At 65.4% G+C, this 24,149-nt stretch overlaps 2 protein-coding genes across 4 annotated transcripts in view; both read left to right on the forward strand.

Annotated features, from left to right (window-relative positions):
* The first annotated feature begins 322 nt into the window (after window positions 1-322).
* On the forward strand, window positions 323-8,508 carry LOC134520056 (hexosaminidase D-like). Of its 2 annotated transcripts, none has more exons than XM_063344989.1 (15): window positions 323-751; window positions 4,290-4,543; window positions 4,750-4,846; window positions 4,998-5,235; window positions 5,386-5,495; window positions 5,814-5,901; window positions 5,987-6,151; window positions 6,252-6,435; window positions 6,648-6,719; window positions 6,831-7,035; window positions 7,131-7,213; window positions 7,428-7,506; window positions 7,727-7,828; window positions 7,977-8,066; window positions 8,169-8,508. In XM_063344989.1, the coding sequence occupies exons 3-15, from the start codon at window positions 4,752-4,754 to the stop codon at window positions 8,350-8,352; spliced, it is 1,695 nt and encodes a 564-aa protein (XP_063201059.1). In that variant the 5' UTR covers window positions 323-751; window positions 4,290-4,543; window positions 4,750-4,751; the 3' UTR covers window positions 8,353-8,508. The 2 variants fall into 2 exon arrangements, with proteins under 2 accessions (XP_063201059.1, XP_063201060.1); XM_063344990.1 differs by having other exon boundaries at window positions 7,977-8,058; window positions 8,169-8,340.
* Window positions 8,509-11,067: 2,559 nt separating this feature from the next.
* Window positions 11,068-24,149, forward strand: part of CASKIN1 (CASK interacting protein 1) — a 34,274-nt gene continuing 21,192 nt past the window's right edge. For both annotated transcript variants that reach the window (XM_063344307.1, XM_063344308.1), the window contains exon 1: window positions 11,068-11,307. In XM_063344307.1, coding sequence (XP_063200377.1) covers window positions 11,214-11,307 — 94 coding nt within the window. In that variant the 5' untranslated portion in view covers window positions 11,068-11,213. The remainder of the gene's footprint in view (window positions 11,308-24,149) is intronic.

Below are 24,149 nucleotides of genomic sequence, written 5' to 3' on the forward strand. Positions count from 1 at the left end.
CCCCCCCGTGCACTGGTCCCGCGGGGGAGCCCGGAGCCCGCCCTCCCCCCCGCTCTCTGCCGGTACCGGCGGCCGCGGCCGGCGCAGGGGCACGGCTCGCTCTGCGCATGCGCCGGGACCCCGGGGCTGCGGCTGCGCATGCGCACGGCGCCCCGCCTCAGCGCGCAGCCTCGTCCGCCGGAGGGCGCATGCGCACGAGCGCGGCGGCGGGCGATACTAACGTGCGGGGAGTGGGGGGGGGTGAGGTGAGACCACGGGGCACGGGGAGGAGGAGGGGGGCGGGAGCGGGAGCCCGGTTCCAGCCGCGCCGCCAGGGGGCGCAGCGCCGAGGGCGGTTGTGCAGCGCCGAGCACGGCGGGGAGGTCGGGCACCGGGCGGGCACCGGGCACACGGGGCGGGCACACACCTGGCACACACAGGGCACGGCCAACCCTCTGGGTCGGTGCCACCCCGAGGCAGGGAGAGCGGCGTCTCCGCCCTGTGCCGGTGTCCCCCGCCGTGCGGGTGTCGCACTGGGGCGTGTGGCACCGTCCCCGCCCTGCCGGTGCCGCCCCGCTGCGCACGGCGGGTAGCGGGAGCCGGAGCATCCCTCCTCCCTTGCCGCTCGGCCTCGGCCCCGCACCGCACCGCACCGCACCGCCGCAGCGCCCGCGGCACCGGCGCCGCCCGGGCCCTTTAAGAGCGGAGCGGCGGCGGCGGTCCGTGCCCGCGTCCGCTCCCGGCCGTGCCCGCGGCGGCCCCGCACCTGCCGGTAAGGGCCGGGGATGCTCGGGGCCGCAGAAGGGAACGGGGATGCAGGGATGCCCGGTGCCGCAGGGATGCTCGGGCGGATGCAGGGATGCCCGGGCGGATGCAGGGATGCTCGGGCGGATGCAGGGATGCCCGGGCGGATGCAGGGATGCTCGGGGGGATGCCCGGTGCCGCAGTGGGGACCGGTGCCGCAGGGATGCCCAGCGGAGCCTGCAGGTTGCCGTGGGATGCAGGGATGCCCGAGGGGTACCGTGGCGCGGGGGAACGCGGCTCGGGGTGCCCCAGGCTTGCGGGTGGAGCCCCGGCAGCGCATTGGGCTGGGTGGGATGCGGAAAGCCCCCCCCTCCCCATGCCCAAGGGTTGTGCTGGGTGTGCCCCAGCGTCCCGGAGCGGGAACAGGGGACACCTCTGTCCGGGGGCCAGGGGAGCAGTCCCCTCCTGCTGCCGTGGGGGCTGTAGTCCCGCGGGGGGGGACGGTCTGCAACCTTCCCACGCAGGAGCCCCTAGCCATGGGGCTGCAATGCCGTGGCCCCTGGCGACGGGTAGCTCATCCCACGGGGGACACCCGGGCTGGGTGCGAGGGACAGGGACATTCTCTTCTGGGCTGACCGAGGAAGGCTCTGGAAGCGCGTGAGCGTGCACATGAGTGTGCACGGAGCGGCGTCACTCTTCCCACGGCCACGCCGTCGTCGCCGACGGGAGCGAGGGTTTGGCATGGCAATGGCTGGGGAATGCTGGAGCAGGGCGGTGGGCAGCCGGGCAGCATGCAGACCCTGCGGTGGCACCCAAAACCCTCTCCACTGGCCCGTGGGCTGCGGTCAGCACCTGCCACCCCATCTCTGTCCTCCCTGTGACCCTGCTCTCTCCAGGCTGAGGTTTGGGTTTGCTTCCATTCTCCTCTCCTGGCTCGCGAAGGTAAGCAGGGAGCTGGGCTGGTTTCCGGGAGCTGGAAGCAAAACCCATGTGGGCTGCGTGGAGGCAGGGGAGGGGTCGGGGGCCCAGCCCCCAGCTCACACAGCAGCTGCTAAGAGAGTTGAGTCAGGCTGTCTGGTTGTGAGGAGCCATGGGCTCTTCCCAGCCTCCGAGGGACTATGCCAGCCCTGTCCCCAAAGGGTTGTCAGTGGAAGATGTCAAATTAATAAATATAGCGGGTGCTAGCGGCGAGATGCTGGGTTGGACCAGCGGCATCAATCAGCCGAGCCCTCGCTGCGAAGGGATCTCCTGTCGGCACAGGGACACAGAATCGTGGCTGCCCCTCATCACCCCTCGGTGCTGCGCCCCACTGCTGGCGTACGCCCATCCCGCCTGCCCTCGCCTGGCCTGTGCCAGGGATGCTCAAGCCCTGGAAACCTGTTCTTTAAATAAGATAACATATATTAAAAACGCCAAATCCTGGCGAGCTGACAGCGTCTGTCTAAATATTTATCCCCGTTCCGATCAGGCGCTGTGTTCCCATGACAGCATGATTAGCACTTTGCATATTTATGGCCTTCCTGGGTGCTGGGCTCCCTGCTCCCGCCTGCCCCGTGCCTGGGGGCCGTGGATCTCCCCTCTCTTCCCGTGCACCCATCAGAGGTGAGCCCTGGGCTGGCAGCCATCCCCAGCCTGGCACAACCCTGCTGGGCTGTGCTGGAGCTGCCAGGAGCATCCAGGGCCGGGCGGGATGGAAATGCAGCAGGGACAGGCAGGGCAAGGAGCGGGTGCTGTGTTTGTCCCCTGCAGCACAGCAGGTGCAGCGCTGAGCATAAGGCATGTTTTTCACGTAGGGACATGAGCACAGGGGACAGCGTGGGCACAAACTGCCCCAAAAATAGGCTCCTGCCCTGCCTCCTGTGTGTAAGCACCAGGGGACTGGGTACGCATGGGTACCGGGTGACGGGGACGGAGCAGGGATGCTCCAGCTCCCTCCTGCATGGTGCTGCCCTGCCCCGCAATGTGGCCTTGCTGGGGCCTCGTGCTCTGGGCACAGCATGTCCCGCGCTGGCTCTGCAGGACACACCAAGGGTCCCAGCCGTGGTGCCCGCCCTGTGCCCCGTGGCAGTGTGCAGGAGGAGCGTGTCGGCAGGGATTAGGGCTGTGTCTAGCAAAAGGGCTCATTCAGAGCCGGAGGCGCAGGGCGGCTCAGCGCGGCTCTCCCCCGGTGCCACTGCTCTGGCAGCACAAACAAAACCCTCGCGATCAGCTGAGCCGCTTGGGCGCCGGCAGGAGCCAAAATCTGCTTTTCAGTTCCCAAATCTGGCAACGTGTAATTTAACCCTAAACTTCAGCGTGTTTGGGTGGCAAGTCACTAAAAGGGCTGGTGGCAGTTGCCCCAGCGCCCACAGTGGCTGCTGGGCTGGGGGGCTGCCCGGGGGTGCTGATGCGCTGCCCCATCCCTGCCTTGCCACACACGCCAGAATTGCCAAAAAAGGGGAAAAAAGGGCAGAAATTATGTTAGTGCTTCCTGTGTGCAGCTTCCAGGAGGATTCGTGCTGCCTCCTGCCCGTTGTGCTGCAGGGACCATGGGAGATGTGCTGCCCACAGTAGGGTGGCTCTGGGTTCCCCGGGGTGGGAGCAGGCGTCACGCTGTCCCCTTGTCACCTGGGCAAGGAGGAGCCCCGAGGGGGCTGCAGGAGCAGGGGGCACAGGCTGTCCTTGGCGTTCTCCACTGCAATGCCACCCTTTCCCAGGGGGTTGTGTTGGGGCTGCAGAGGTTGGTGGCTCCCCGGGGCTCACGGGAGCGGTGTCCCCGGTTGTGGCAGTGCCCCTGGTGCTGCTGCTCAACGGGGTCTGGCCTGGCTGAGCATCTCCCGCCGCAGCCACGGTGCCACATGGGATGCTGCTGTGGGTCTCGGTGTCCGGGCTGGTCACGCACCAGCGGGTACAAATCTCTGCACAACCCCTTGAGCTGTGGCCGTGGGGGGCACCAGGGAAGGGGCACCTGCTGCCCCCTCCCCTGCAGAGACTGCCCTTGGTTTGGGTCTCACTTTCCTCTGAATTGGTAGATCCCCATCTCAGGAGTTCTCAAAATTGGTTTAGGAAAAAAAGATTTCAGATGAATTTTATTAATCTTAATGGTGACAGCTCTTTGACACGAGCTCTTCCCTGCACCCTGCGTGGCCTGTCCTACGTATCCCATGAGGGATAATACATCGGTTTGACCAGCCCAGCCTCCCCCCGCGCAGTGCTGTGTTTCGCAGCCCCCGGCAGCGGCAGCACCCTCGTCCCTCTCCCCCTCTGCAGGGAAAGTGGCAGCTCCTCTTGCCAAGCTCTAACCCCAGGTGGACGGACCCCGCTGGGCTCCTGCCCTGCTCCGAGGTTATTTTCCACTGGGTGAAGCAGCTCATGCCCCTTCCTTTCCATGGTGCCGGGTGGGATTTACCTCTCCGGGCAGATGCTGTTGGCTGCGCACGGCGTGTGCCTGTCCCTGTGGGTGCTGGGGGAATCCAGGCTGCCGCCCTCACGCTGGTGGTGCCCATGGTGGTGCCCATGCTCATGCCCATCCTCGGAGCAGCCCAGCGTGTCCTGGAGGTCACTGACCACCTCTCCTCCATCCGCAGGGGTGTCACTTCCCGTGCCTGGCCGGGACCTGGCTGCTCCGTGCCCACCCTGTGATGCCACCCCACCCAGCCGCCCCGTGACACAGCCCTCCTCTCGGAGGTGACACGGCAGCTCAAGGGGATCCCCCAGTGGGGACCTGCCCTGCAGCCACCGCTGTGTTTGTTCCTGTGCTGGCAGAGCCCAAGGAGGCTGTGCCCTTGCAGGCAGAGGCAAAGGCAGGTCTGGCCACTGGCCCCGTGCTGGGGCACATGAGGTAAGAGGGACATGGGTGCACCAGGGGCATGTCTCTGACGGGGACCAGGGTGGTGGGAGGGGTGTCTTCTGTGTCCCCTTTCTCTGGGTCTTATGCTGCCTTGGTCAGGGGAGCAGGGCATGGTACGTGGGGCTGCGCGGGGTCACCTGTGCCCAGGGTCCCTCGGGGTGCTGCTGCATGGCCGGACCCCTGTGTGTGCCCCGCAGAGATGGCCTTCCAGCGGAGCCACAGGCTGAACCTGCTGCGCCTCGTCGTGCTGCTCCTCGTGGCCTTGGCCGGCATCAAGTTCCTCTTCCGCGACAGGTGAGGTGACAGCAGGACCCCAGGTGTGGGTGGGTGTCCCCAGTGGGGTCGGGGTCTGTAGGGAGCCCTTGGGCCATGCCTGCATGGGGGCCTGGTGCTGGGGGCCAGCTGGTGCCCTGCGGCACCCCCAGCCCTGCTCCACTCCCTGCAGCTTTACCCTGGAGCTGCACAAGCACGTCAGCAAGGACAGCGGGTTCTGGGGGGACACGGGTGACACCATCCTGGACACCGGCCCCCAGAGCCAGGTTGTGAAGATCCCCGTGGCAAAGATAACGGCCCCAAGGCAAGAGCCTGGGCAGCAGGTCCCCAGGGATGCCAGCACCACCGAGATGAGGCTGGTCCACCTGGACCTCAAGGGAGCTGCGCCCAGGGTCTCCTACCTGGAGCAGGTGAGGATGCCCAGGGACTGGCGGGAGGCGCCAGGGAGGGACGTGCCGAGGGGGCAGAGGCAGAGCAAGGCTCGACCTGCTGGCTGTCCCTGCTGGTCCCCAGGGACTGTGCCGTCCCCACCGTCTGAGTCCACCCTGCCTGCCCCACAGGTGTTCCCCCTCCTGTCCCAGCTGGGAGCCAACGGCATCCTCATCGAGTACGAGGACATGTTCCCCTTCAAGGGGGAGCTGGAAATCCTCAAGTCCCCGTATGCTTACAGGTGAGCCGGGGCTGCGTGCTGAGCTGGCCGGGGGCTGCCGACTCGGTGCAGCCCTGGCAGGTCCCGGTGTGCCAGAGGCTGGGTGTGACCCACCTGGACCCGTGATAACCGTGGTCAGAGTGCCGGGCTGTGCCGCCATCAGACCAGCTCCCTGCCCCGCCGGGTCAATATTTGTGTCCCCATAGTAAAGTCCACACAGGCATGGGGTGGCCAGGGCTGCACGGGCAGGGTGCCGGAGGAGGAGAAGGAGGAGGGAGTGCCCTCACACTCCGCCCTCTGCCCTGGCATCCCCTGGTGAGCCTGTCCCTGCCCTCCCAGCGAGGAGGACATCGAGCGGATCCAGCAGCTGGCCGAGCTCCACAAGCTGGAGGTGGTTCCCCTGGTGCAGACCTTTGGGCATGTGGAGGTAGGGGGTCCCATTCCTGCTCCTCATCCTACATCCCCTTGGCCCATGGCCTGGAAACTCGCCCCTGATGGCTCCTCCCGCGCAGTTCATCCTCAAGCACGAGAAGTACCAGCACCTGCGGGAGGTCGAGCGCTTCCCCAACAGCTTCAACCCCCACATCCCCGACACCCTGGCCCTGCTCAAGAGCATCTTGTCACAGGTGATCGAGAAGCACAGGCGCTCCACCTGGATCCACATCGGCGCGGATGAGGTGGGCAATGGGCCATGCAGGGACCCCAGCCCTCGCCCTGGGCACTCACAGGTGTGCTCCCAGGGGTGCTGAGCATCCACCTTTTCCCCCCTAAATCCAGGTCTTCCATCTTGGAGAGGGGATGGACTCCAAGAACTGGATGAGCCACAACAGGGGTGACACGGGGACCATGTACCTGAAGCACATCAAGGAGGTGCTGAGCTTCATCGCCACGCAGTACAGGGGGCTGCGGGCGCTCATGTGGGACGACATGCTGAGGAAGATCAGCGTGGGAGCCCTGCGGGGTGAGAGGATGGGGATGGCAGTGGTGGCACCTGAGCTGGGGGTCGGCTGTGCTGGTCCACGTGGCCACCCTGACAGATGTCCTGCCCAGTGGCCGGCAGGAGCCCACGCCTGGCCTTGTGGGGACATGGGTCTCGGGGGAGCATGAGGACCCCCAGGCATCCTCCTGCCACTGGCACCAGTGCCCACGTTCCCATCTCTGCTCCCCCCACAGAGTCCGGGATAGCAAAGCATGTCTTGCCCGTGGTGTGGTTCTACGCACCCGACTTCGAGGCTGAGCAGATCGGTAAGGCGGCGTGCAGGCTCTGGGGGCTGGCGGGGAGGACACCCCCCAGTGACCCCCCCGCTAACCCCTTGTGGATGGTGGCACGGGTGGCTCATGCCTGTCCCTCTGCAGGGCCATTCCTCACCAAGTACGCGGAGAGCGGCTTCGAAGCGGTGTGGTTCGCCAGCGCCTTCAAGGGCACCACAGGACCGGCACAGACCTGGCCCCCCCTCAGCTACCACTTGAAAAACCACCTGAGCTGGCTGAAGGTGATGCAGGCCCTGCCACGGCTGGCCCCGCTGCACTTCCAGGGCATCGTCCTCACCGGCTGGCAGAGGTGAGGGACGGCGGCACCCCCACCCTCCCCAGTGCCCACACGGCCCTGCCGGCAGTGGCACAGGAGACGATGGCACGGCTGGCCCCGCTCCGCAGGTACGACCACTACTCGGTGCTCTGCGAGCTGCTGCCCGTCGGCATCCCCTCCCTGGCCATCTGCCTGCAGACCCTGGTGAACGGTGAGCCACCCCCCTGCCGCCGGCACCGGACCAGCCCTCGCGGCTGGGCTCATCCCCCATGTCCCTCACCCAGAGACCCTGTCCTGCAGGCAGGGAAGGATGCTGGGAGGGGGGTGGGAAGCAGGGGAAGGAGAGCTTCAGCTCCCCCAGTTTCGGGGGACACCTGACAGTGGGATGGCCCGGGCCCCTCTGCCCCTCTCCTTGCCCTCCCCAGGGGGCTTCACAGAAGAGACAAAGAGGAAGGTCCTGGACGCGCTGGGCTTCCAGAGCATGCAGCTGGAGCAGAGCACTTGGTGCGTGGCACTGCTGCCCCCAGTTGCATCAGAAGGGATGCGCTGGAGCGGAGCAGCAGGTTGCTTACCCAAATTCCCCAGTCCTAGACCCACCTGGGGCAGGGATGGGTGTCCTCCAGCCATGCAGGGTGCTGGGGTTCACCCAGCCCGGAGCCCTGGCACGACTGGTGCACCCCACGTGTTGGGTTCTCACCTCTTCCTCCTCTGTCCTATCCCCCAGTGAGGGCAGGGGAGCATTCCCTGGCGCGGAGATCTACCACATGGTCGAGCAGGTTAATGGCCACCTGAAGGAGAGCATCCTTAAAGCCCTGGAGGAGGAAAGGTAACGGGTGGTGGGAGGCAGCGGGGTTGGCTGTCTCTGGCCTCCGGGCTGGAGCACGAGAGTTTTGGCAAGGGAGGGGACCTGCCCAGCGTGCAGTTCCCCATCCCCAGGTGGCCTCTGTGCCCCCACTCCCCTCATGCCTCCCCAGCGCCATTAAAGGCTGGTTCAGCCTCTATCACCGGAAGCACCAGTTCGGCAACCCCCGCAACATGGAGAGCTTCGGCAGCAAGGTGCTGAAGTACGTGGTGCTGGGGGCCTGCGTGGGGCTGGGAGGGGCCCCGGGCTTGGCTATGGGGTGCCTTGCAGGAGAGAGCTGGACCCCCCGCTCTGCCCCTGCCAGGCTCCACGAGGACTGGGAGAGCTTCGTCCGTGACCTGCGCACCCACCTGGAGAGGGTCTACTTCCCTGACACGGTGGAGGAGTGGATGGAGGAGAACATCAACCCCTACCTGGACCAGCTGCGGGACCTGGTGCGGGACTACCGGGCCATCATCCGCCTCAACGCCAGGCCCAAGGTGACATAGGGGCCATCCCCCCTGCGGCTCCCACTGCCCCTCCAAGGTGGGCTTTGGGTGCTGCCGTTGAGTGTCTGTGTGCTGGTGACTGCGTTGCTGCTGTTGGTTTGTACTGTACAGAGAGCTCCTGCACATCCCACTTCCACAATAAAGTATTTTCGTAGATGCTGCTGGGTGCTGGCGGGGGCTGCGGCTCTGCCCCCTCCCCGTGCAGGCTGGAGGGTTTGGCAGCCACGGGGCAGAGCCGTGATGGAGGGCAGGGAGAGGGCAGCCCATGGGATGCCCGTGTGCTTCGTGCTGCCCTCGAGGGCGGCCGTGCCCTCCCTGCAGGACGGGGTTCAGCCCGGCGCAGGTGCTGGGTGCTGCGTGCCACCGGGCGAGGGCTGGCACCCAGGATGGGGCAGTGCATGAGCGGGGTGCATGGGGACTCTGCCAGGCTCCCCTCAGCACCCTCCCCAACCCCGTGGGTGCTTTCAGCAGCGGCTGCCACTGTGAGCCCCTGATCGCTGGGAGGGGGGGCGAGCGCGGCGCTCTCTTCCTGCGCCGAGCTGAGCCATCCTCCAAATGTTGCTTTCATCTCTTCCTTCCTCTCCTTTAATCCAGCGCCTGGGGCCCCCCGCGCGCTCCCGGGCCCGTCCACCCTCCCGCGCCCAGGCAGGGGCCTCCGCCACGCTCCTTGCCTGCGGCTGTCAGAAAGGCAGCCGTGTCGGGGGGGAGAAGCGGGGGGACCCCTGCATGGGTGAGCCCTCCCGCTGCCAGTGGTGCCTCCGGCTCCTGCAAGCAAGAGTTTCCCCGTGCCCGCTCCTCCATAGTGCCCATGCCCGCAACAGAGAGCGGGGGGCAAAGGCAAACCTCCCCGTACCCACAGCTCTCTCTGTTCAGGGCGCCGTTTTCTGCTCAGCGTGTGCAGGGCAGCGACACAGACATTTCCCTGCACATTTTTGTGCTCTGTAAAGACCAACCCGACTTGGCAAGGGCCCGGAGGGAGCCACAGAAACGCGAGGCGGTCTGGAGCTCCTTCTGCAAAAGCCTGGCTCAGGCAGGGGAGGAGGGTCAGGATGGCTCTGTGCACCCCACTCAGCCCCACACAGCCCTGCTGCCCTGTGTCCTGGCTTGGTCACAAAGGTCCCGGTGTCTGGTGAGGCCATCGGGACAGGGTCTGCCCCGTCTCATGTCTGTGCTGGGTCCCTGGGTGCTGGGTGTGGGAGCCCAGCAGGAGAGAGCTGTGGGGCACAAAGGGACCTTTGTTGAGGAGCTTCATTTGTTATCAAGTGGTGGCAGATGTGAGGGAAGCCCTTGACCTCCCTGGGCCCCTGGGTGCGTTCGGAGCCCCAGCCCCCAGCCCAGGGAGACCCGCGCCGGCTCAGGCCCCCCGTGCAGCCGCACGCAGCCAGGCTGCGGGATTAGAGGGCAGATTAGACGGCGTTTCGCGCTGGCAACCCAAATGTCCTGGATTGGAAAGTGGGGGTAGGGAGAGGAGACGGACCCTGCCGTCCCTGAGGGGGGGCTCAGCCTGGAGCTGGGGGCTGCGGAGGGAGTCAGGGGCTGCGGAGGGCATCCTTGGGCTCCGGTTTAGGGGGCATGGGCCAGCACAAGGTGGGCAGGGGGCATCAGGGAGGAGCTTTGTTCATGTTTGTCTAGAGTTTGCTTGGTTCCATCTTTCCCTCTGCCACAGGCATTCGCCCAGGTCTGCAGCCGCCTGTCCCCGTGCAGCTGGCTGCCTCACTGCCCTGCGGTGACCAGCGCTTTAGGGGCCAGCTGGGTACCAGCTTTTCGGACCAAAGTGTCCCAACATTGGTTTGCCAGAGCTGGGACCTCCACAAGGCTTTTAGGCAATAACCCATCTGGGAGGGCAGAAATTTGGGCATGATTTTGTGCAAGTGATGGCTGTGGTCTGCATTGACTGGGCACCGTTAATTAATGCCTTGTCCATCGCTGGCCCCATTTCCTATCTGGTTCAGCAGCATCCTCAGCCCTCAGCACAAGGCACCCTCCACACCTTTAATGTCGCAGTCATTTAAGCCATAAAAAAGTGGAAGGGGACGAATGTCACTGGCCATTGTGTCTATAAAAGTGGAAAATTAGGCAGTAATAATGGCTTTATTTAAAGAAATTGAAAAGCTGCTCCAGCCTGGTTCCCATTATCAGCCACCACAGGCTGACGGTCGGTGACTGCAACGGCCAGGCAGAGCGGCGGGACGGGGACCGGTGAAGGGCACCCCGGAGCGGGGCTGGGGAGCACGGGGTGCCGGGGCTGGCTCTGCTCGGGCCGCCAGCCCCCGCTCCTCTAGCCCGGGGGTCATTGCCCCCCCCCCCAACACCACGGGGGTCCTCCCCAAGGAAGAAGAGGCCCCGAGCAGCCTTGCTTCCCCGCTCTCCCCTCCGGGCTGCCGGGGCGGCAGAGACCCGCCAGCTCGTTACACGCCACGGCTGAGGAGCGGCGGCGGCGGCGGCGGCGGCGGCTCCCACCGGGGCGCTCCCCGGGCCCCGGCACCTTCCCCCGCGCTGGGGAGGGGGATCCCCGTGCCCCGCCCGCAGGCACCGGGGCGGCTCCCGCCCCCTCCTCCTCCTTCTCCTCCTCCTCCTCCCCCCGCGCTGCCGGTGCGCCCCCTCCCCCCGGAACTCGCCCCCCCCCGCGCTCCCGGTGCGGCCCCCCCGCCCCGCCGCGCCCCGCCCCGCCCCGGGCGCCCGCCGCCGCCGCCGCCGCCGCCGCCGCCGCCGCCGCCGCCGCCGCCGCCCCCGCCTCCGGAGCGGACTGGGCGGGGGGGCCCAAGCCGAGTCGTGCCGCGCCGTGCCGCCCGCCCCTCGCCGCGCCGCGGAGGATGCTCGGGCCGTGAGCCCGCAGCCGGCAGCCCCGGCGCCGCGGAGCCATGGGCAAGGACCAGGAGCTGGTGCAGGCGGTGAAGGCGGAGGACATCGCGGCCGTGCAGAAGCTGCTGCAGAGGCCCAAGCCCGGCAAAGCCAGTGAGTTGCCGCCGCGGCGGGGCCGGGCCGGGCCGGGGGTGCCGGTGGGGCTGGGGGGGGCGGTGCGCGGACCGGTATCGCAGCAGCGGGCGCGGCGGCTCGGGGCCCGCATCCCGCCCGCTGCTCCCGGGGCCCAGCCCGGGATGCCGCCCTGCCCGGCCCCGGAGCATCTCCGGCCCTTCCCCGGTGCGGCGCGGGCGGGGGCCGTAAACGTGCCGGGTACCCCCCGGCGGCGCCCCGGGTTGGGGCGGGGGGGTCAGCCCGGAGAAGGGGGGCTGACGGCGGCGGAGCATCCCCGGCGGGTGCTCGGTGCTGCACAGGATCGCCCCGCCGGCCCCGGTGCAACCCCCGGTACGGCCGGGCACCGGCCGGGCTGCCCTTGCCCTGCACCCGGGAGCAGCCTCCGGGGAGCCGGGCCGGGCCGGGCCGGTGCACCGGGAGGGGGGTGGATTGGCCTGGGCATGGGCAGGGGGCTGCGGCCGGGCAGGCAGGGCAGAGCTGGAGGCATCTGCGTGTGCGTGGAGCGTGTGTGCACGGACTGTGCGTGTGTGCAGCGGGGCTGCCGGTGCCTGCACACATTTGCCCGTGTCTGTGCGTGTGTACGTGCGTGCTGGGTGTGCATGTGTGTCTGTGTTTGGGTGCGTGTCTGTGTTTGTGTATCGGTGTGTACCCTGGCATATGTGTGTTTGGATGTGGCTGTGTTGGTGTTTCTCCGTGTGGGGGTGTTTGGATGTGGCTCCATGGGTATCTCCCTGGGTGCATCTCTGCGGCTGGGATTGCACGTCTCTGTGTGTGCACCCGGGTGTATGTGCCCAGGCGTGAGGCTGCGGGGGTGTGCGTGTGTGTGTACGTGTGTATCTGTGTGTGTACGTGTGTGTAGCTCCGTGAGTATCTGCTCTCTGTACGATATAACTGCTCTGTTGAGGCGTTCCACCCGGGACTGAATTATTCATGGTGCTGATGCAGCCGCAGGTTTCAGGCCTGGTGCACGGGGCTGAATTGGGGGGCTGGGGACCATCCCTGGGCACGGGCAGGGACCGTGGGGAGCACTCATGTGGCATCAGGTCACTGGGCACACAGCCCCTTCGCTGCTGCACCCCATGTCCCTCCCTCTGGGGCCCAGTGCTCCCTGAGCGTGGGCACCCCCGTGTCCCTAGAGGCGAGCAGGGCTGGTGTGGTGTCCCCTGTCCCTGGCTGAGCAGGGCCAGCGTGGCATCCTCTGTGTTCTGGTGCTGAATAGGGCTGGCGTGGCATCCCCCATGTCCCCACTGTAGTGCAGGGCTGGCGTGGCATCCCCCATGTCCGTGCTGCCGTGCAGGGTGAGCGTGTAGTCCCTTGTGCTGTGCAGAGCTGGCGTGGTGTCCCCCATGTCCTGGTGCCATGCAGGGCCAGCGTGGTGTCCCCCACGTCCAGTGCCATTGTTGTTGTCACTGCCAAGGGCCTGTACAGGGGGAGGAGAGCCTCCAGCTCAGACCCCCCTTCATCCCAACCTGCTCCAGGTGTTGCCGCTTCTGTGGCCTCTCGGAGCAGTGTGCAGGGATGGGGACGACATCTGGCCTGTGCCCAATGCTGTCACCCGCACACCCCTCTCCAATCGCCGCTGGCCCAGGCACACAGCTGGTGTTGCTGTGGCAACGGCCAGCGGTGCCGGAGTGCCACCACCTTCTCCCGCATCCCTCTCCTTCCCAGCCCTGCTCTGCTGCATCTCCCACACCGGCCGCTCTCCTACTGCCAGGCACTGCTGGGTGGGATGGCCGCGGTGGCCAGTGGTGCTCCCAGGCTTGTGAGCGAGGGACGAGGGACACCCAGTGAGGCCAAGCCTGGCCATTTTGGTGTTGGGGACATTCCCGCTGCAGGCCTGGATGCTTGCCCCATGCCCTGGCTGGGCTGTGCCTCTCCAGCTCTGCTGAACCCACCAGTGCCGGTGCTGGGCTGCTCTGGCGCCGTTTCCCCATGGGACCCATCTCTCCTGCCCGGCGGCAGCGCCGTGGGTGCCATGCTCCCAGCCTGGGGTGCATGAGCACCTCTGGCAGCGGGGCTGGAGGAGCGGTTCACGGCACGGGGTGGGAGAGCACCAAGCAGGGGCTGTCCCCATGCCGCGGCGTCCCCATGTCCCCCGTCCCCTCCGCGTGCCTGTCCCACGCGTGCCTCGGGTACTCCCTGCGCTGCGCGGCACCAGGAAGATTTGTAACTTAGCTCTGTTATCTGGATAATATCCTATTCATGTGGGGTTTAATAAATGAGATTTTAAAAATCCCTGCGTGAATTAACACGGGTTGCTATGGCGACGTGGGGCCCAATTTAGTGTGTGGAGTATGAGTTTGTGGGGCCCGGGCCGGCCGCAGCGCGCACCGCGCTCGCTTCCCAGGCATCCATAATTGATAAGGTTGTCTGAAAGTTACGCAAATCAGATGCAGGGATTTGGCAGCAAACTGTTCCCCTGCCTGTCCCCTCCTCCCCGGTGCTACCTCGAAGAATTGTAGTGACTTGGCGTTTTCCCCTCGGCTCCCCGGCTTGGGCACCGTGGGATGGGACGGGGCCCCGGGGTATCCCCAGCAGCGCCCGTGCCCGCTGCACCGTCCCCATCCGGGCACGCGGGGCTTTGGGCAGCGTGAGACGGGGCTGTGCTGTGCCGTGCAGGGAAGCGGCAGTTCCTCGGCTGTGGTGTGTTGGAGCAAGCGGTCTCCTTCCCTTTGAGGCCAGTGCTGCTGGCGGCTCGTCCACTTTGGAAATGGCTTCTGTGTGGCACCCGCCAGTGCCACGGGAGGGACATCGAGCTGAGGGCTGGGCCCTTCTGTTCTGGCTTCTTCTCCCGCTGGGCTGTGGGGCTTTGGGGTTGTCCCGGCACACGGCCCCATGGTGCCAGGGCGAGCACCCGGGACGGCAGAGGCCGGCTGCAGCTCGGCTGTGTGGGTGCGAGCCAGGGCTGTGTCCCGTGGGGCTGTGTTTTCTGTCCCATGCCTGGCCCTCAGTGCTACCCTGGTCCCCCCAGGCTGCTGTCAGGGCTCGTGTCCTCGTGTGCCACTGGAGCTCTGGGTACCTCGCTCCGGGATGCCTGGGGCTGGGTGAACCACGCTGCCTGGCGGGGCTCGGGAGCTGGGCATGGAGCCTGGCACTCCCTGCACCCTGCCATGCTGGGGTAACCCAGCCCATCCTGGCCCCACTGCCAGGCGGTATGGGTGCTGAGGAGGGGGCAGGTCTCGGGGTGCCCCTGTCCTGGGCAGGAGAGCCCCATTCCTGTGTTGCCGCCAGCACAGGGTTGTGTCCTGCCCTGCATGTCGCTGGCAGCAGCCCTGGCATTTCGGGGCTTATCCCAGCCAGCCCTGACCTCGCTGACACACACGGGGAGCGGTTCCTGCCCTGCCCGGGGAGGGACCCCAGCCCCGTTGTCACCAGTGCTGCCCTGGCCCCACGGCTGCCTCCAGCCGCGCTGCTCCCAGCTCCGGGACATGCAGGGTGGGCAGAGCCCGCTACGGGTGAAAAGTCTGGGACAGGAGCCAGGCAGCTCCTCGGAGGATGTGCGTGGTGCAGGCAGGGTGGGCAGCAGGGGAGGGACCCCAAAGCTCAGCGAGCACCCCCAGGCTCATCACCCTCTGGGGTGCTGCCATCCCGTGGGGACCCATCCCGGGTTGCGAGCGGAGCTGCAGCAGCCGGGTGGGATCGCTGCTTCACCAGGGCTCTGGGATGCGGGGGCAGCGGGAGGAAGGAGCCAGACCCCTTGGGGACACGGGGTCCCTGGGCAGGGCCTCGTCGGCTGCCTCCTGCCCTCTGGTGCATCCTCCTGTGTGGCGGCCAGTTAATTCTGGGTTTTTTTGCCTGCGTTTGATTGCATTAATAATCTCCTCTGATAACAGTATTTAATAAAACCAGGCTAATATGGCGCAGTTAGGACATGTCTTTGACATTTTACAATTCAATTTCCATGCAGTAAAAGGCAGGGCAGCTGCAAATCCAATTGTGGTGCAGTGCCCAAGGCGCGCACGGCCGGCAGCCGCCAGAGCTGCCCCGTTCCTCCCGGCCCTCCGGTAACACCGGAAACTTCCCCAGGCAGCAGCCAGCCCTAATGGCTCCCGTTGTCCCTCCCTGACCACAGGCGCTGGGGCAGCCCCCTCCTCACTGCAGGGGAAACCCAGGCAGGGGGGAGAAGGCAGTGCTTGCCAGGACACCGGAGCCCCCGGGGGCTACTGGCCTCTGGAGCCATCGGTGCCGGGCAGGACATTTGGAGCAGGAGGAAGGGGCCGTGGGGCCGGATCCTGTGGTAGTTTGGCCAAACTGTGGGGCTGCAAAGAAGCGCTGGGCCCCCACGCATCCCCTATGCCATGGCTGGATGCTGCTCCCGCGGCCCCCCCCGATCCCCTCAGCACGGATTAAGGGGCGAATGGCAAGGAGGCAGGCTGGGGCAGGCAGGGCAATACTGGCACGGGGCGATGTTGGTGCATCGGTGCATGGTGCAGCCATGTCCCGGGATGGTGGTCGGGGCTGAGCGGCTCCTGCCACTGCCACGCTTAACGGTGTGTCAGCAAGTCCCTTATAAACTTCTTCTTGGGGTTTCTAGCCCGCGTGTGAAACCTCGCTCCCAGCAGGACTTGGCAGGCGGGCGCAGGCTGGCGTGTGCCAAGTTTCCTTCCAGAGGGGGATTATTACTCAGCCTGGGGTGACACCTCGTTATTTTACATTTTCCTGCCTCTCTTTCCGGCTGGGCTGGAATTGTGGGTGCGAACCCTCCTCTGCCCCCTGATGCCCCAGCGCAGCTCCCGCTTCGGGGCCGGCTGCGGGGTCCCTGCCTGCCGGGGGATGCTGCAGAGGACCACGGGCTGTTGGCCACCGCCACCGAGGAGCAGCAGGGCCATGGGCTGGCAGCTCTGCTGCCGGCTCGAGGCTCTCTCGCTGGCCTGGATTTTCTCGTGGCAGTCCCAAATTCACCTGGCTTAACACCAATTAGCCCTTTGCCGGTGGCGGGCAGCCCCTCGTGCCTGGGGCTCTCCCGGGCTGCCAGCTCTGCCTGTTTCCCGCATGAGGACTTTGCTGCTGGGTGCCGTGGTACTCCTCCATGCCCGTGCACTGTGGTGGGGTGATGCTCCCAGGGAGCAGCTGGGGATGTGGCAGGGCCAGGCTGCACCCAAGGGTGACAGTGCTGTGGATGCTTGAGGTGCTGGTGGTGCAGCAGAGCCAGGTGCTGTGGGCACATCAAGCCCCCCTCCACAGCTTCCTCCTTCCCTGCCAGCCCAGCATGGTTTCCAGTAGCCAGGCTGGCATCTGTCTCATCTTCCCTGCCCTGCTGTGCTCCCTTTAACCCTTCCCTCCCCTTTGCATCCACTGGGAAAGGCTGCGATCGGCTCCCTCCCTCCCTTGGTGCATCTGGGTGTCCCCAGTCCCTTCCTGCTCCCTGTGTGCCTGCAGGGCCCCGTTGGTGGCTGTTCGGCCCCGCGGTGGTGATGCCCGTGGATGGCGGCTGCATGGTGCTGTGGCGGAACCCCGATGGGTGGCAAAGCAGTGGTGGGTCCTTGATGAACGTTGGCCTGGGCACATGGCTGGTGGGAGCTGCGGTGCCAGTGATGGAGGGGACCGCGTGGCTCTGCGGTGATGCTCAGGGCTGTGCTTGAACGTGTTTGCCGTGACACTCTCCATCCTGGTGCTGTTGCGGGAGCAGGGTGTGCTGGGAGCGGTGTGTGCCGCTGCACCGGGACCGGGCACCGCCAGGGCTGGGCACTGCTGGCCGCGCCACAGAGCCGGGGCTGTGAGCCTCTGGCTGAACACTGGCCGTGAGCCCACTGGCGCTGCCCTCGCCAGCCAGCGGCTAAAGGTGCCTCTCACAAGTGTTCAGACTCTGTCAGTAGAGCGCCAGAGAACTAATTTGCTGGTGTTTAATGGCTGATGCTGTTACTGCCCAGCCAGGCTCCCGCAGGTGGGGGAAAGGCGTTGGGAAGCAAAACCCGCTCTGGAGCGCTCGGGCTCATGCTGGCCTGCGCGGATGCTGCTGCTCCATTGCCGCTTTGTGCCCTGGCTGCGTCTGAGTGTGCCATGGGTACAGATCATGCCGGGCTGGTCGCTGGGCCAGCATGAAGTGACTATGTCCAGCTCTGCCTCGGGCTACCATCCTGTCCCACAGCTGGGGCGCGTGGGACTCTCACGCTCTCTGTGCTCCATCCCCAGAGGGACAGGGGCCAGCGCAGGCTGCCCGGGGCAGGAGCGATCCCGTGGCAGGCTGGACTGAGAAGGATCTTTAAAGCTGTAATGAAATGTTAATAGTATTTTCCAACTCAATATGGGAGTAGAAAATGAGGTGTTTAACGCTGGGCTCTGCAGCGACAGGAGCAATCAGCCTGAGAAATGGGAAGCCGGGGATGCAGTGCTGGGCCTGCTCCGGTGATGGATGGGTGCTGGTGCCCGGCACAAGCCGTGGGGCCAGGGAAGCATGGTGCTGGGATGGTGGGAGAGCGGCTGACGGGGTAATGCTGGATCTGCCTGGGTCTCCTTGGGTCTCGCTGGCAAGGTCACTACGGGCCGCCTGGTGAGAGCCAAGCAGATCAAGAGGGTTGTGGGTGACCTGGGGGCACAGCAGGCCGATGGGACCCCGGCTCTGTGTCCTGCCATGGCCCGTATCAGCTGGAGATGGAGCAGGTTGGAGTTGGTGCCCAAGCAGCTGCCATGGGGCATGGCCTGGGCACTGCTTCTCCGAGCACCGTGCCTGCTGGCGGCTGGCTCCTCTGCACCAGCGCTGCTCTGCCAGCGTACGCCTGTGTGCCCCTGTACGTCTGTGTGCCCCTGTGCACACGTGTGCCTGCGTGCGCCCGTGTGTGTGTGTGCATCTGTGTGCATGCAACTGCTTCTGTGCATCATGTGTGTTGTGTGCCCCTGTGCATCCCTGTGCATGCGTGTGCCCACGTGCATCTGCCCCGTGCACGCGTGTGCCCGCAGCTGTCTCCGCCGGCCGCTTTGGTAGTGTCTCCTCCCCGACCTGGCGTGGGGCTCGGCACTGGGGACGGCTCTCAGTGGCGGCAGCAGCTGCCGGCTGATTCCTTCCAGATGTGGCTGCTGGAAGCCCAGCTCCGCACCGCCTCCTCGCCGAGGGCCCCGTGGCTTTTCGGTCTGTGGCTGCCGGAGCTGTTGGAGCAGACAAAGCAGCCGCCTGCCCGGCTCCTGCATTGCAGCTGGGCTGTTTACGGCGCGCTCCTCGCGGCTGTGCAGCTCCGCAGCGGCTCTTCTCCCCGCTTGTCTCTGCTCCGGTGTGTGCGGATCCTGCGGCTGTTTCTAACTAAGCCCCTAGTCCCGGCAGGGATGGGGTAGGTGGTCCCACACTGCCTCTGCCAGCCCACCCTACCCCCCACTGCCCACTATGCTGGGGACACTGGGATGGGTCCTGCGAGCCCTGCCCTTCCCCTGCAGCATTGCTCGGCCTTTGCGAGGAGCGTGATGCCTCCAGCCGGGCTCCCAGCGCTCAGGGCAGTTGCATGGCATTGCCTGGCTGCACATCCCCGTGCTGCCCATCCGCCCATCGGCGTCACCGAGCTGCCAGCCGGCACACCCCCGGAGCTGCCCATCACCGCACCTGTCCTGCCCGCAGGCGCTGCCGGTAAAGCCGCCCTGGTGCGGAGGGTGTGCGAGCGGGCACGGTGCACCGGCACGCGTGGGAGCGCTGGGGAAGGTGAACCAGGTTGTTATGTGGACAAAGACAAATGATGGCACTAAAGGCATCGTGTTCAAAATAGATCCCAGGGCCTGTTTTACCCGCGTACGGTGTGGGAGCTCAGAGCCCAGTGCTGCAGCGGAGCCTATTGCCCTGTTATTTATCTGAGCTGTCTGCATGAACACGTGTGCACATGTGCACACACTCTGTGTACGCCGGGGAGCTCCCTGCCGCTTCCCAGCGATGTCTGGACTGTGGCTGGGTTCATGGGAGGCCAGATGATAGGGACTGTTCATTAGTTATAGAATCACAGAATGGTTAGAGTTGGAAGGGACCTTAAAGACCAGCCAGTGCCACCCCCTGCCCTGGGCAGGGACACCTCCCACCAGACCAGGCTGCTCCAAGCCCCATCCAACTTGGCCTTGAACACCTCCAGGGATGGGGCATCCACAGCTTCTCCGGGCGACCTGTTCCAGTGCCTCACCACCCTTGTGGTGAAGAATTTCTTCTTTATATCTAATCTAAATCTACCCTGTTTCAGCTTAAAGCCATCATCCATTGTCCTATCACTACATGCCCTTGCAAAATGATTAGTTAATGATGCTTTAAGATACGCAAAGCTACTGGTCCCTCCCTGCAGAGCAGTGTGGCTGGGATTGGTCCTCCCAGGGCTCCCGGCCCCACAGAAGAGGTGAGGATGAGGAGGAAATGGGGAAGACTGGGATGGGGCTGGTTAGGATCCTCTCTGCTCCGGGTGGAGGTGGGCGGTGCCAGCATCTGCCCCCTGTTTGCTCCCATGTCCCAGGCAGCCCCTGCTCTGGCACTGAGGATGTGCGGTGCTGGCTTTGCTGGGATGCAGACGGACAGGCGGATGCAGACTGGCGGCGTCCCCAGGCAGCTCCATCCCGTTCCCCACCGTGGCAGCCTCACCCTGCCGGCGGTAACTCCTTCCAGCCGGGGTGATTACTGAAAATTACCTGTTTGCCACCGCCCCGGCGCGGGGAGAGCAGGCTGTCAATTAAGGCTCCATGGAAGCAGCACCAACACGCATTTCCACAGAGACGAGGGTGGGCGTACGGCTGGCACCGGGGCTGGCGGCGACGGGCGCAATGGAACTGGTATGATGTTTGGTGCTGGTCCCATGGGGCTGAGCATGGCACCTCATGTCCACCTGTGGGGCTGGAGCCGACGCGTTGCTCCGCTGCCCTCACCCTTGCCCATCCCTGCTGCCGGCTTCCCCACGTCCCCGGTCGCACGGGACCAAGTCACCAGCATCCTTCGCGTGGAGAGCAGCACGGCACCGTGTGTTTTTCAGGGGTCAGCGTGTTTGCAGGCAGCCTGGAGCAGGCAGAAGGCTGCCGAGACTTTGCAGGCAGTGACTCTTTGCTGGGAGGGAACATCTGCAGAGCTGGGGCTGAGCCCCAGACCGGGGCTGGGGGAAGGCCTGCAGAGCTTGGGGGCTGGGGCTGCCCCGGGGGAATCCGGCTGATGCAGCGCCAGTGGTGAATGGCTCGGCTGGGCTCCGGGGCACCACATGGCAAAGGTCAGGTGAGGATACGGCTCGACAATGCAGGCAGAGCAGGGATGCTCACGGTAGCCGCTGGTGAGCACCACTGCCCCGACATGGTGCTGGGGGGCATCATGGAGTGCTGGGTCCAGCCCCAGGTTTTCAGCGGGTCGGCTCTACCATGAGTGTACCCACATCCCCCATCACTGCCTGCCCCGGCAGCCCGGAGGGTCAGACCCTTGTCCTCCCTTGGGATGGAAAATTTTCCTTTTTTTTAGAAAAAAAAAATAATAAATCACTGAGGAGTCCCCACTGCCTCTTGAAAGCTGCATTTAAGTTGCTTCATCCTGGCCCCGGGGGACAGCCCTGCGCTGCTGCAGCACCGTGACTCAGGCTGCCACGGCCTATTGATTTTGAAGTGCAGATTTCTCGGCTCCCTGGGGAAGGCTCCGTGGGAGGGCCGGGTGTCCGGAGCACCAGCAGGTGTGCTGGGCACAGGGCCAGCATCCCCCCAAAGTCCCTTGGGATTTAGAGAATGGCTTGTGCTGGGCGTCGGGGCACCCAGCTGTGGATGTCCAGCTATCATGGGGTATCCAGAGGTGATGGGAATGGGTGTGCAGATGTGATGGGCAGTTGCTATCCAACTGTGGTGGGAACTGGGATATCCAGCTGTGGTGGGCAGTGGATATCCAGCCGTGGTGGGCACTGGAATGTCCGGCTGTGGTGAGCAGTGTGTGTCCAGCTGGGATGGGCAGTTGTTTTCCAGGTGGGACGGGCACTGGGGTATCCAGCTGTGGTGGGCAGTAGTTATCCAGCTGTGGTGGGCATTGGGCTGCAATGGTTCCCCATCCCTGCCACCTCTTTGCCCCAGGCAATCCCTTCCCACGGCAGCCAGCAGCCTGCGAGCTTTCCGGTGCATTATTTATACAGTCAAAATCGATCAGTAGATGATAACAGCTTCATTAGCATCTGAACATCGTGCCGGCCTCAGTGCTTGACATGACCTTGGCTGCAGGAGTTACAAGCCTTTTGCTGTCTGCTGGTGGTGAGGACCGGCTCCCTGGCGTCCCCATCATCCAGCCAGGGCTGCTCCAGCCACCTCTGTGGGGTCCCCACGGTGGCACAGGCACACAGAGACCATGTTGCCACACACTCTGCCCATGCACATGCCCCCGTGGGGTCCCCATGGCAGGGACCCCATCCTCACTGTGAGGAATAAGACCACTCATGCCAGGGCTCCTCGTGCAGCAAGTGCTTGCAGCGCTCGTTGTTTGCGTGGCACTCGTCAGCAAGGATATAATTAAGAGCAGCTATTTTGGATGCTTCCTTTATCCGGCAGCTCACGGCGATGTCGCTGCAGGGTCCTCCCCTCCCTCCGAAACAGGCGCTTGGCTTTGCCTTGAATGTCTTCCCTGTGGGTATTCGGTGTCATCCTGCTTGTGGGGTCCCTGTTGTGCTTGGGGGGACACGTGCAGGGGTCCTGCTGCCCGTGTGGGCTGGGGAGGGGGAGAAATAGCAGGGATGGTAGGGCTGGAGGGGAGAGGGATCACTGCAGTGGGGTGATGAAAGGGATGGGGAGGAGGATTTAGGGGGGTTGCCCCGGCTCATCCACCACCGCCGCCAAGCTGGGGCGGGGGGGAGCAGCGACGGCTTTCCCCTCATTAAGTAGATGTTGATTTAGCGGAGGCTGGAGCCATCTGCTCGGAGCAGCCTCCCGCTCCCTGCGAGCTGGCGCGGCGCTGCCGGGGGGAGCTGGGCGAGGATGTGCTTCGTCAGCGGGGGCTTGGCCGGGAGCCCCCGCACCCCGGCCGGGCATCGATCGCTGCTGGCGCTGCGCTGGCTGCAGACGCAGGGGCTGGTGCACGAGCATGCTAACGGGCACTGTGTGTCCCCACTGCTGGGAAAGGAGAGGAGCCCCCGGAGGGACTGAGGAGTCCCACCGGGTGGGTCTGTGGCCTCGGGCACGGGTGCAGGGGAGGGGCTGGAACAGCTGGGCATGGGGGTCTCCCCACGGCATGCACTGGGATGGCTGGAGCAGTGGTTGGCATGGGGGTCTACCCACAGCATGCACTGGGATGGCTGGAGCAGTGGTTGGCATGGGGGTCTCCCCATAGCATGCACCAGGATGCCTGGAGCAGTGGTTGGGCATGGGGGTCTCGCCGTGGTGTGCACTATCATGCCTGGAGCAGTGGTTGGGCATGGGGGTCTCCCCACGGCGTGCATCAGGATGCCCAGAGCAGTGGTTGGGCATGGGGGTCTCCCCGTGGCGTGCACCCATGGCCAGGCATTGGTGTGGTGGTGCAGGAGATCGGGGTGATGGGCGGCCGGACCCTGGGGTCGTGCAGAGTGGTTCCCCTGTGCATGCCCAGCTCTGCACGTGCAGCCGGCTCGTGCGTCGCTTGCCGTCGCCGTGCCCGTCGGGCCGTCGCTGCTGCGGGGCGGCCAGTGCGTGGCAGGGGAGGACGGGGCCGGCGAGGAGCCCGCCGCCCTCGCTGCACGCAGAGTGCTGGGTTGAATTCAAGCGTGCATTTAGCTACTGTGAGCTCTGTGTTTAAGTAAAGGCATTTCTGGGAGTAGTGGCTGGGCTGAGCTCCCCGCGGCGGTGTTTACTCGCGGCAGACGCTGTTTATAGTCGGTGTCTATGGCAGGCGGCTGCGGCTCCCGGTGCACACAGGAGCTGCGGGATGGAGCCGGACCTGGCATTGCTGGAGCTCGCTGGATCCCGCGGTGCAGCTTGTCCCCCTTACCTGGGGCCAGCCATGTGGTCCTGCCTGACCCTGCTCAGCACCATCAGGGCCCTCAAGGATGCTCGCGGCGTGCAAGCCGCTCTGAGAGCCATGGCCCATGATGTGAGGCTGGGATGCCCGGGGAGCCTTGTGCTCCAAGGTGGCATGACCTTCACCTAAGCAACCCATGGGGAGCAAAGAGGGGACATTGGGGTGTCCCAAGGGCATTGGTGGGGCTCAGGTGGTCTGAGCAAGGGCCCCAGTGCCAGGGATGCCACCATCTCTCTGTGCTGCAACATCTGCTGGATGGCCCCGGCATCTGCCTCTGCTCAGGCAGGGCAGAACGATGCTGGTGTGTGCTTGCGGGTGTTCGGTGCTCTCCGTCACCCCTTCGGTGATCCTGGCAGGGAGGACAGCTAGGGACATGCTTGGAGCACGCTGGCAGCGTGGCCGTGCTCTCCTCCCCGCCGTGCCCGACTCCTTTTGTGGCTGGTATTTTTAATTGGCCGTGCTCTCAGCTCCCTTCCCTCTCCCTTGTTAATGGAGAAGTTTTCCTTGTGCTTCCCAGCCATTAACGAGCTCTTCCATGTCTCCCTGCCCCCAGACAGGCTGCAAATCCCTCATGGTGGCAGTGGGGCTGAGACAGCCCCAGGCTGTGGATCGGTGGAGTGCCGGGGTGCCCCTCCTGCTCCCCCTGGCCCGGGAACTCTGAGCACCCAGCCACGGCAGGGCCGTGCCGAGGGCTCAGTTGGGCTCCAGGCTGCGGCGCTGCGCCCTCGACACACCGCCGACATCCCCATGCCAAGCTGCCAATGCTGTGCCAACAAGCATGCTGCTTCGTTACAGGAGGGGCTTATTGCTGAGCTCTTGGACCATGGTGTGAGGGTTTTGCTTGTGGCCCCTCAAGAGCTTTGGTGGTGCCGGCTGGTGCGGCAGCCGCTGCCTTCCCTGCCCTGCAAAGCCATTGTCCCTTGAGGGTACC

This window comes from Chroicocephalus ridibundus, chromosome 8 (assembly GCF_963924245.1).
Source record: "Chroicocephalus ridibundus chromosome 8, bChrRid1.1, whole genome shotgun sequence".
Lineage (NCBI taxonomy): Eukaryota > Metazoa > Chordata > Aves > Charadriiformes > Laridae > Chroicocephalus > Chroicocephalus ridibundus.

What these genes read in the sequence shown, in the direction of transcription:
- LOC134520056 (XM_063344989.1), top strand. Translation starts at nt 4,752, where the DNA reads ATGGCCTTCCAGCGGAGCCACAGGCTGAACCTGCTGCGCCTCGTCGTG. An exon ending in AGACCTTTGGGCATGTGGAG is followed by an intron (nt 5,902 to 5,986) that starts GTAGGGGGTCCC and finishes CCTCCCGCGCAG; the next exon opens with TTCATCCTCAAGCACGAGAA. An exon ending in AAAGCCCTGGAGGAGGAAAG is followed by an intron (nt 7,829 to 7,976) that starts GTAACGGGTGGT and finishes ATGCCTCCCCAG; the next exon opens with CGCCATTAAAGGCTGGTTCA.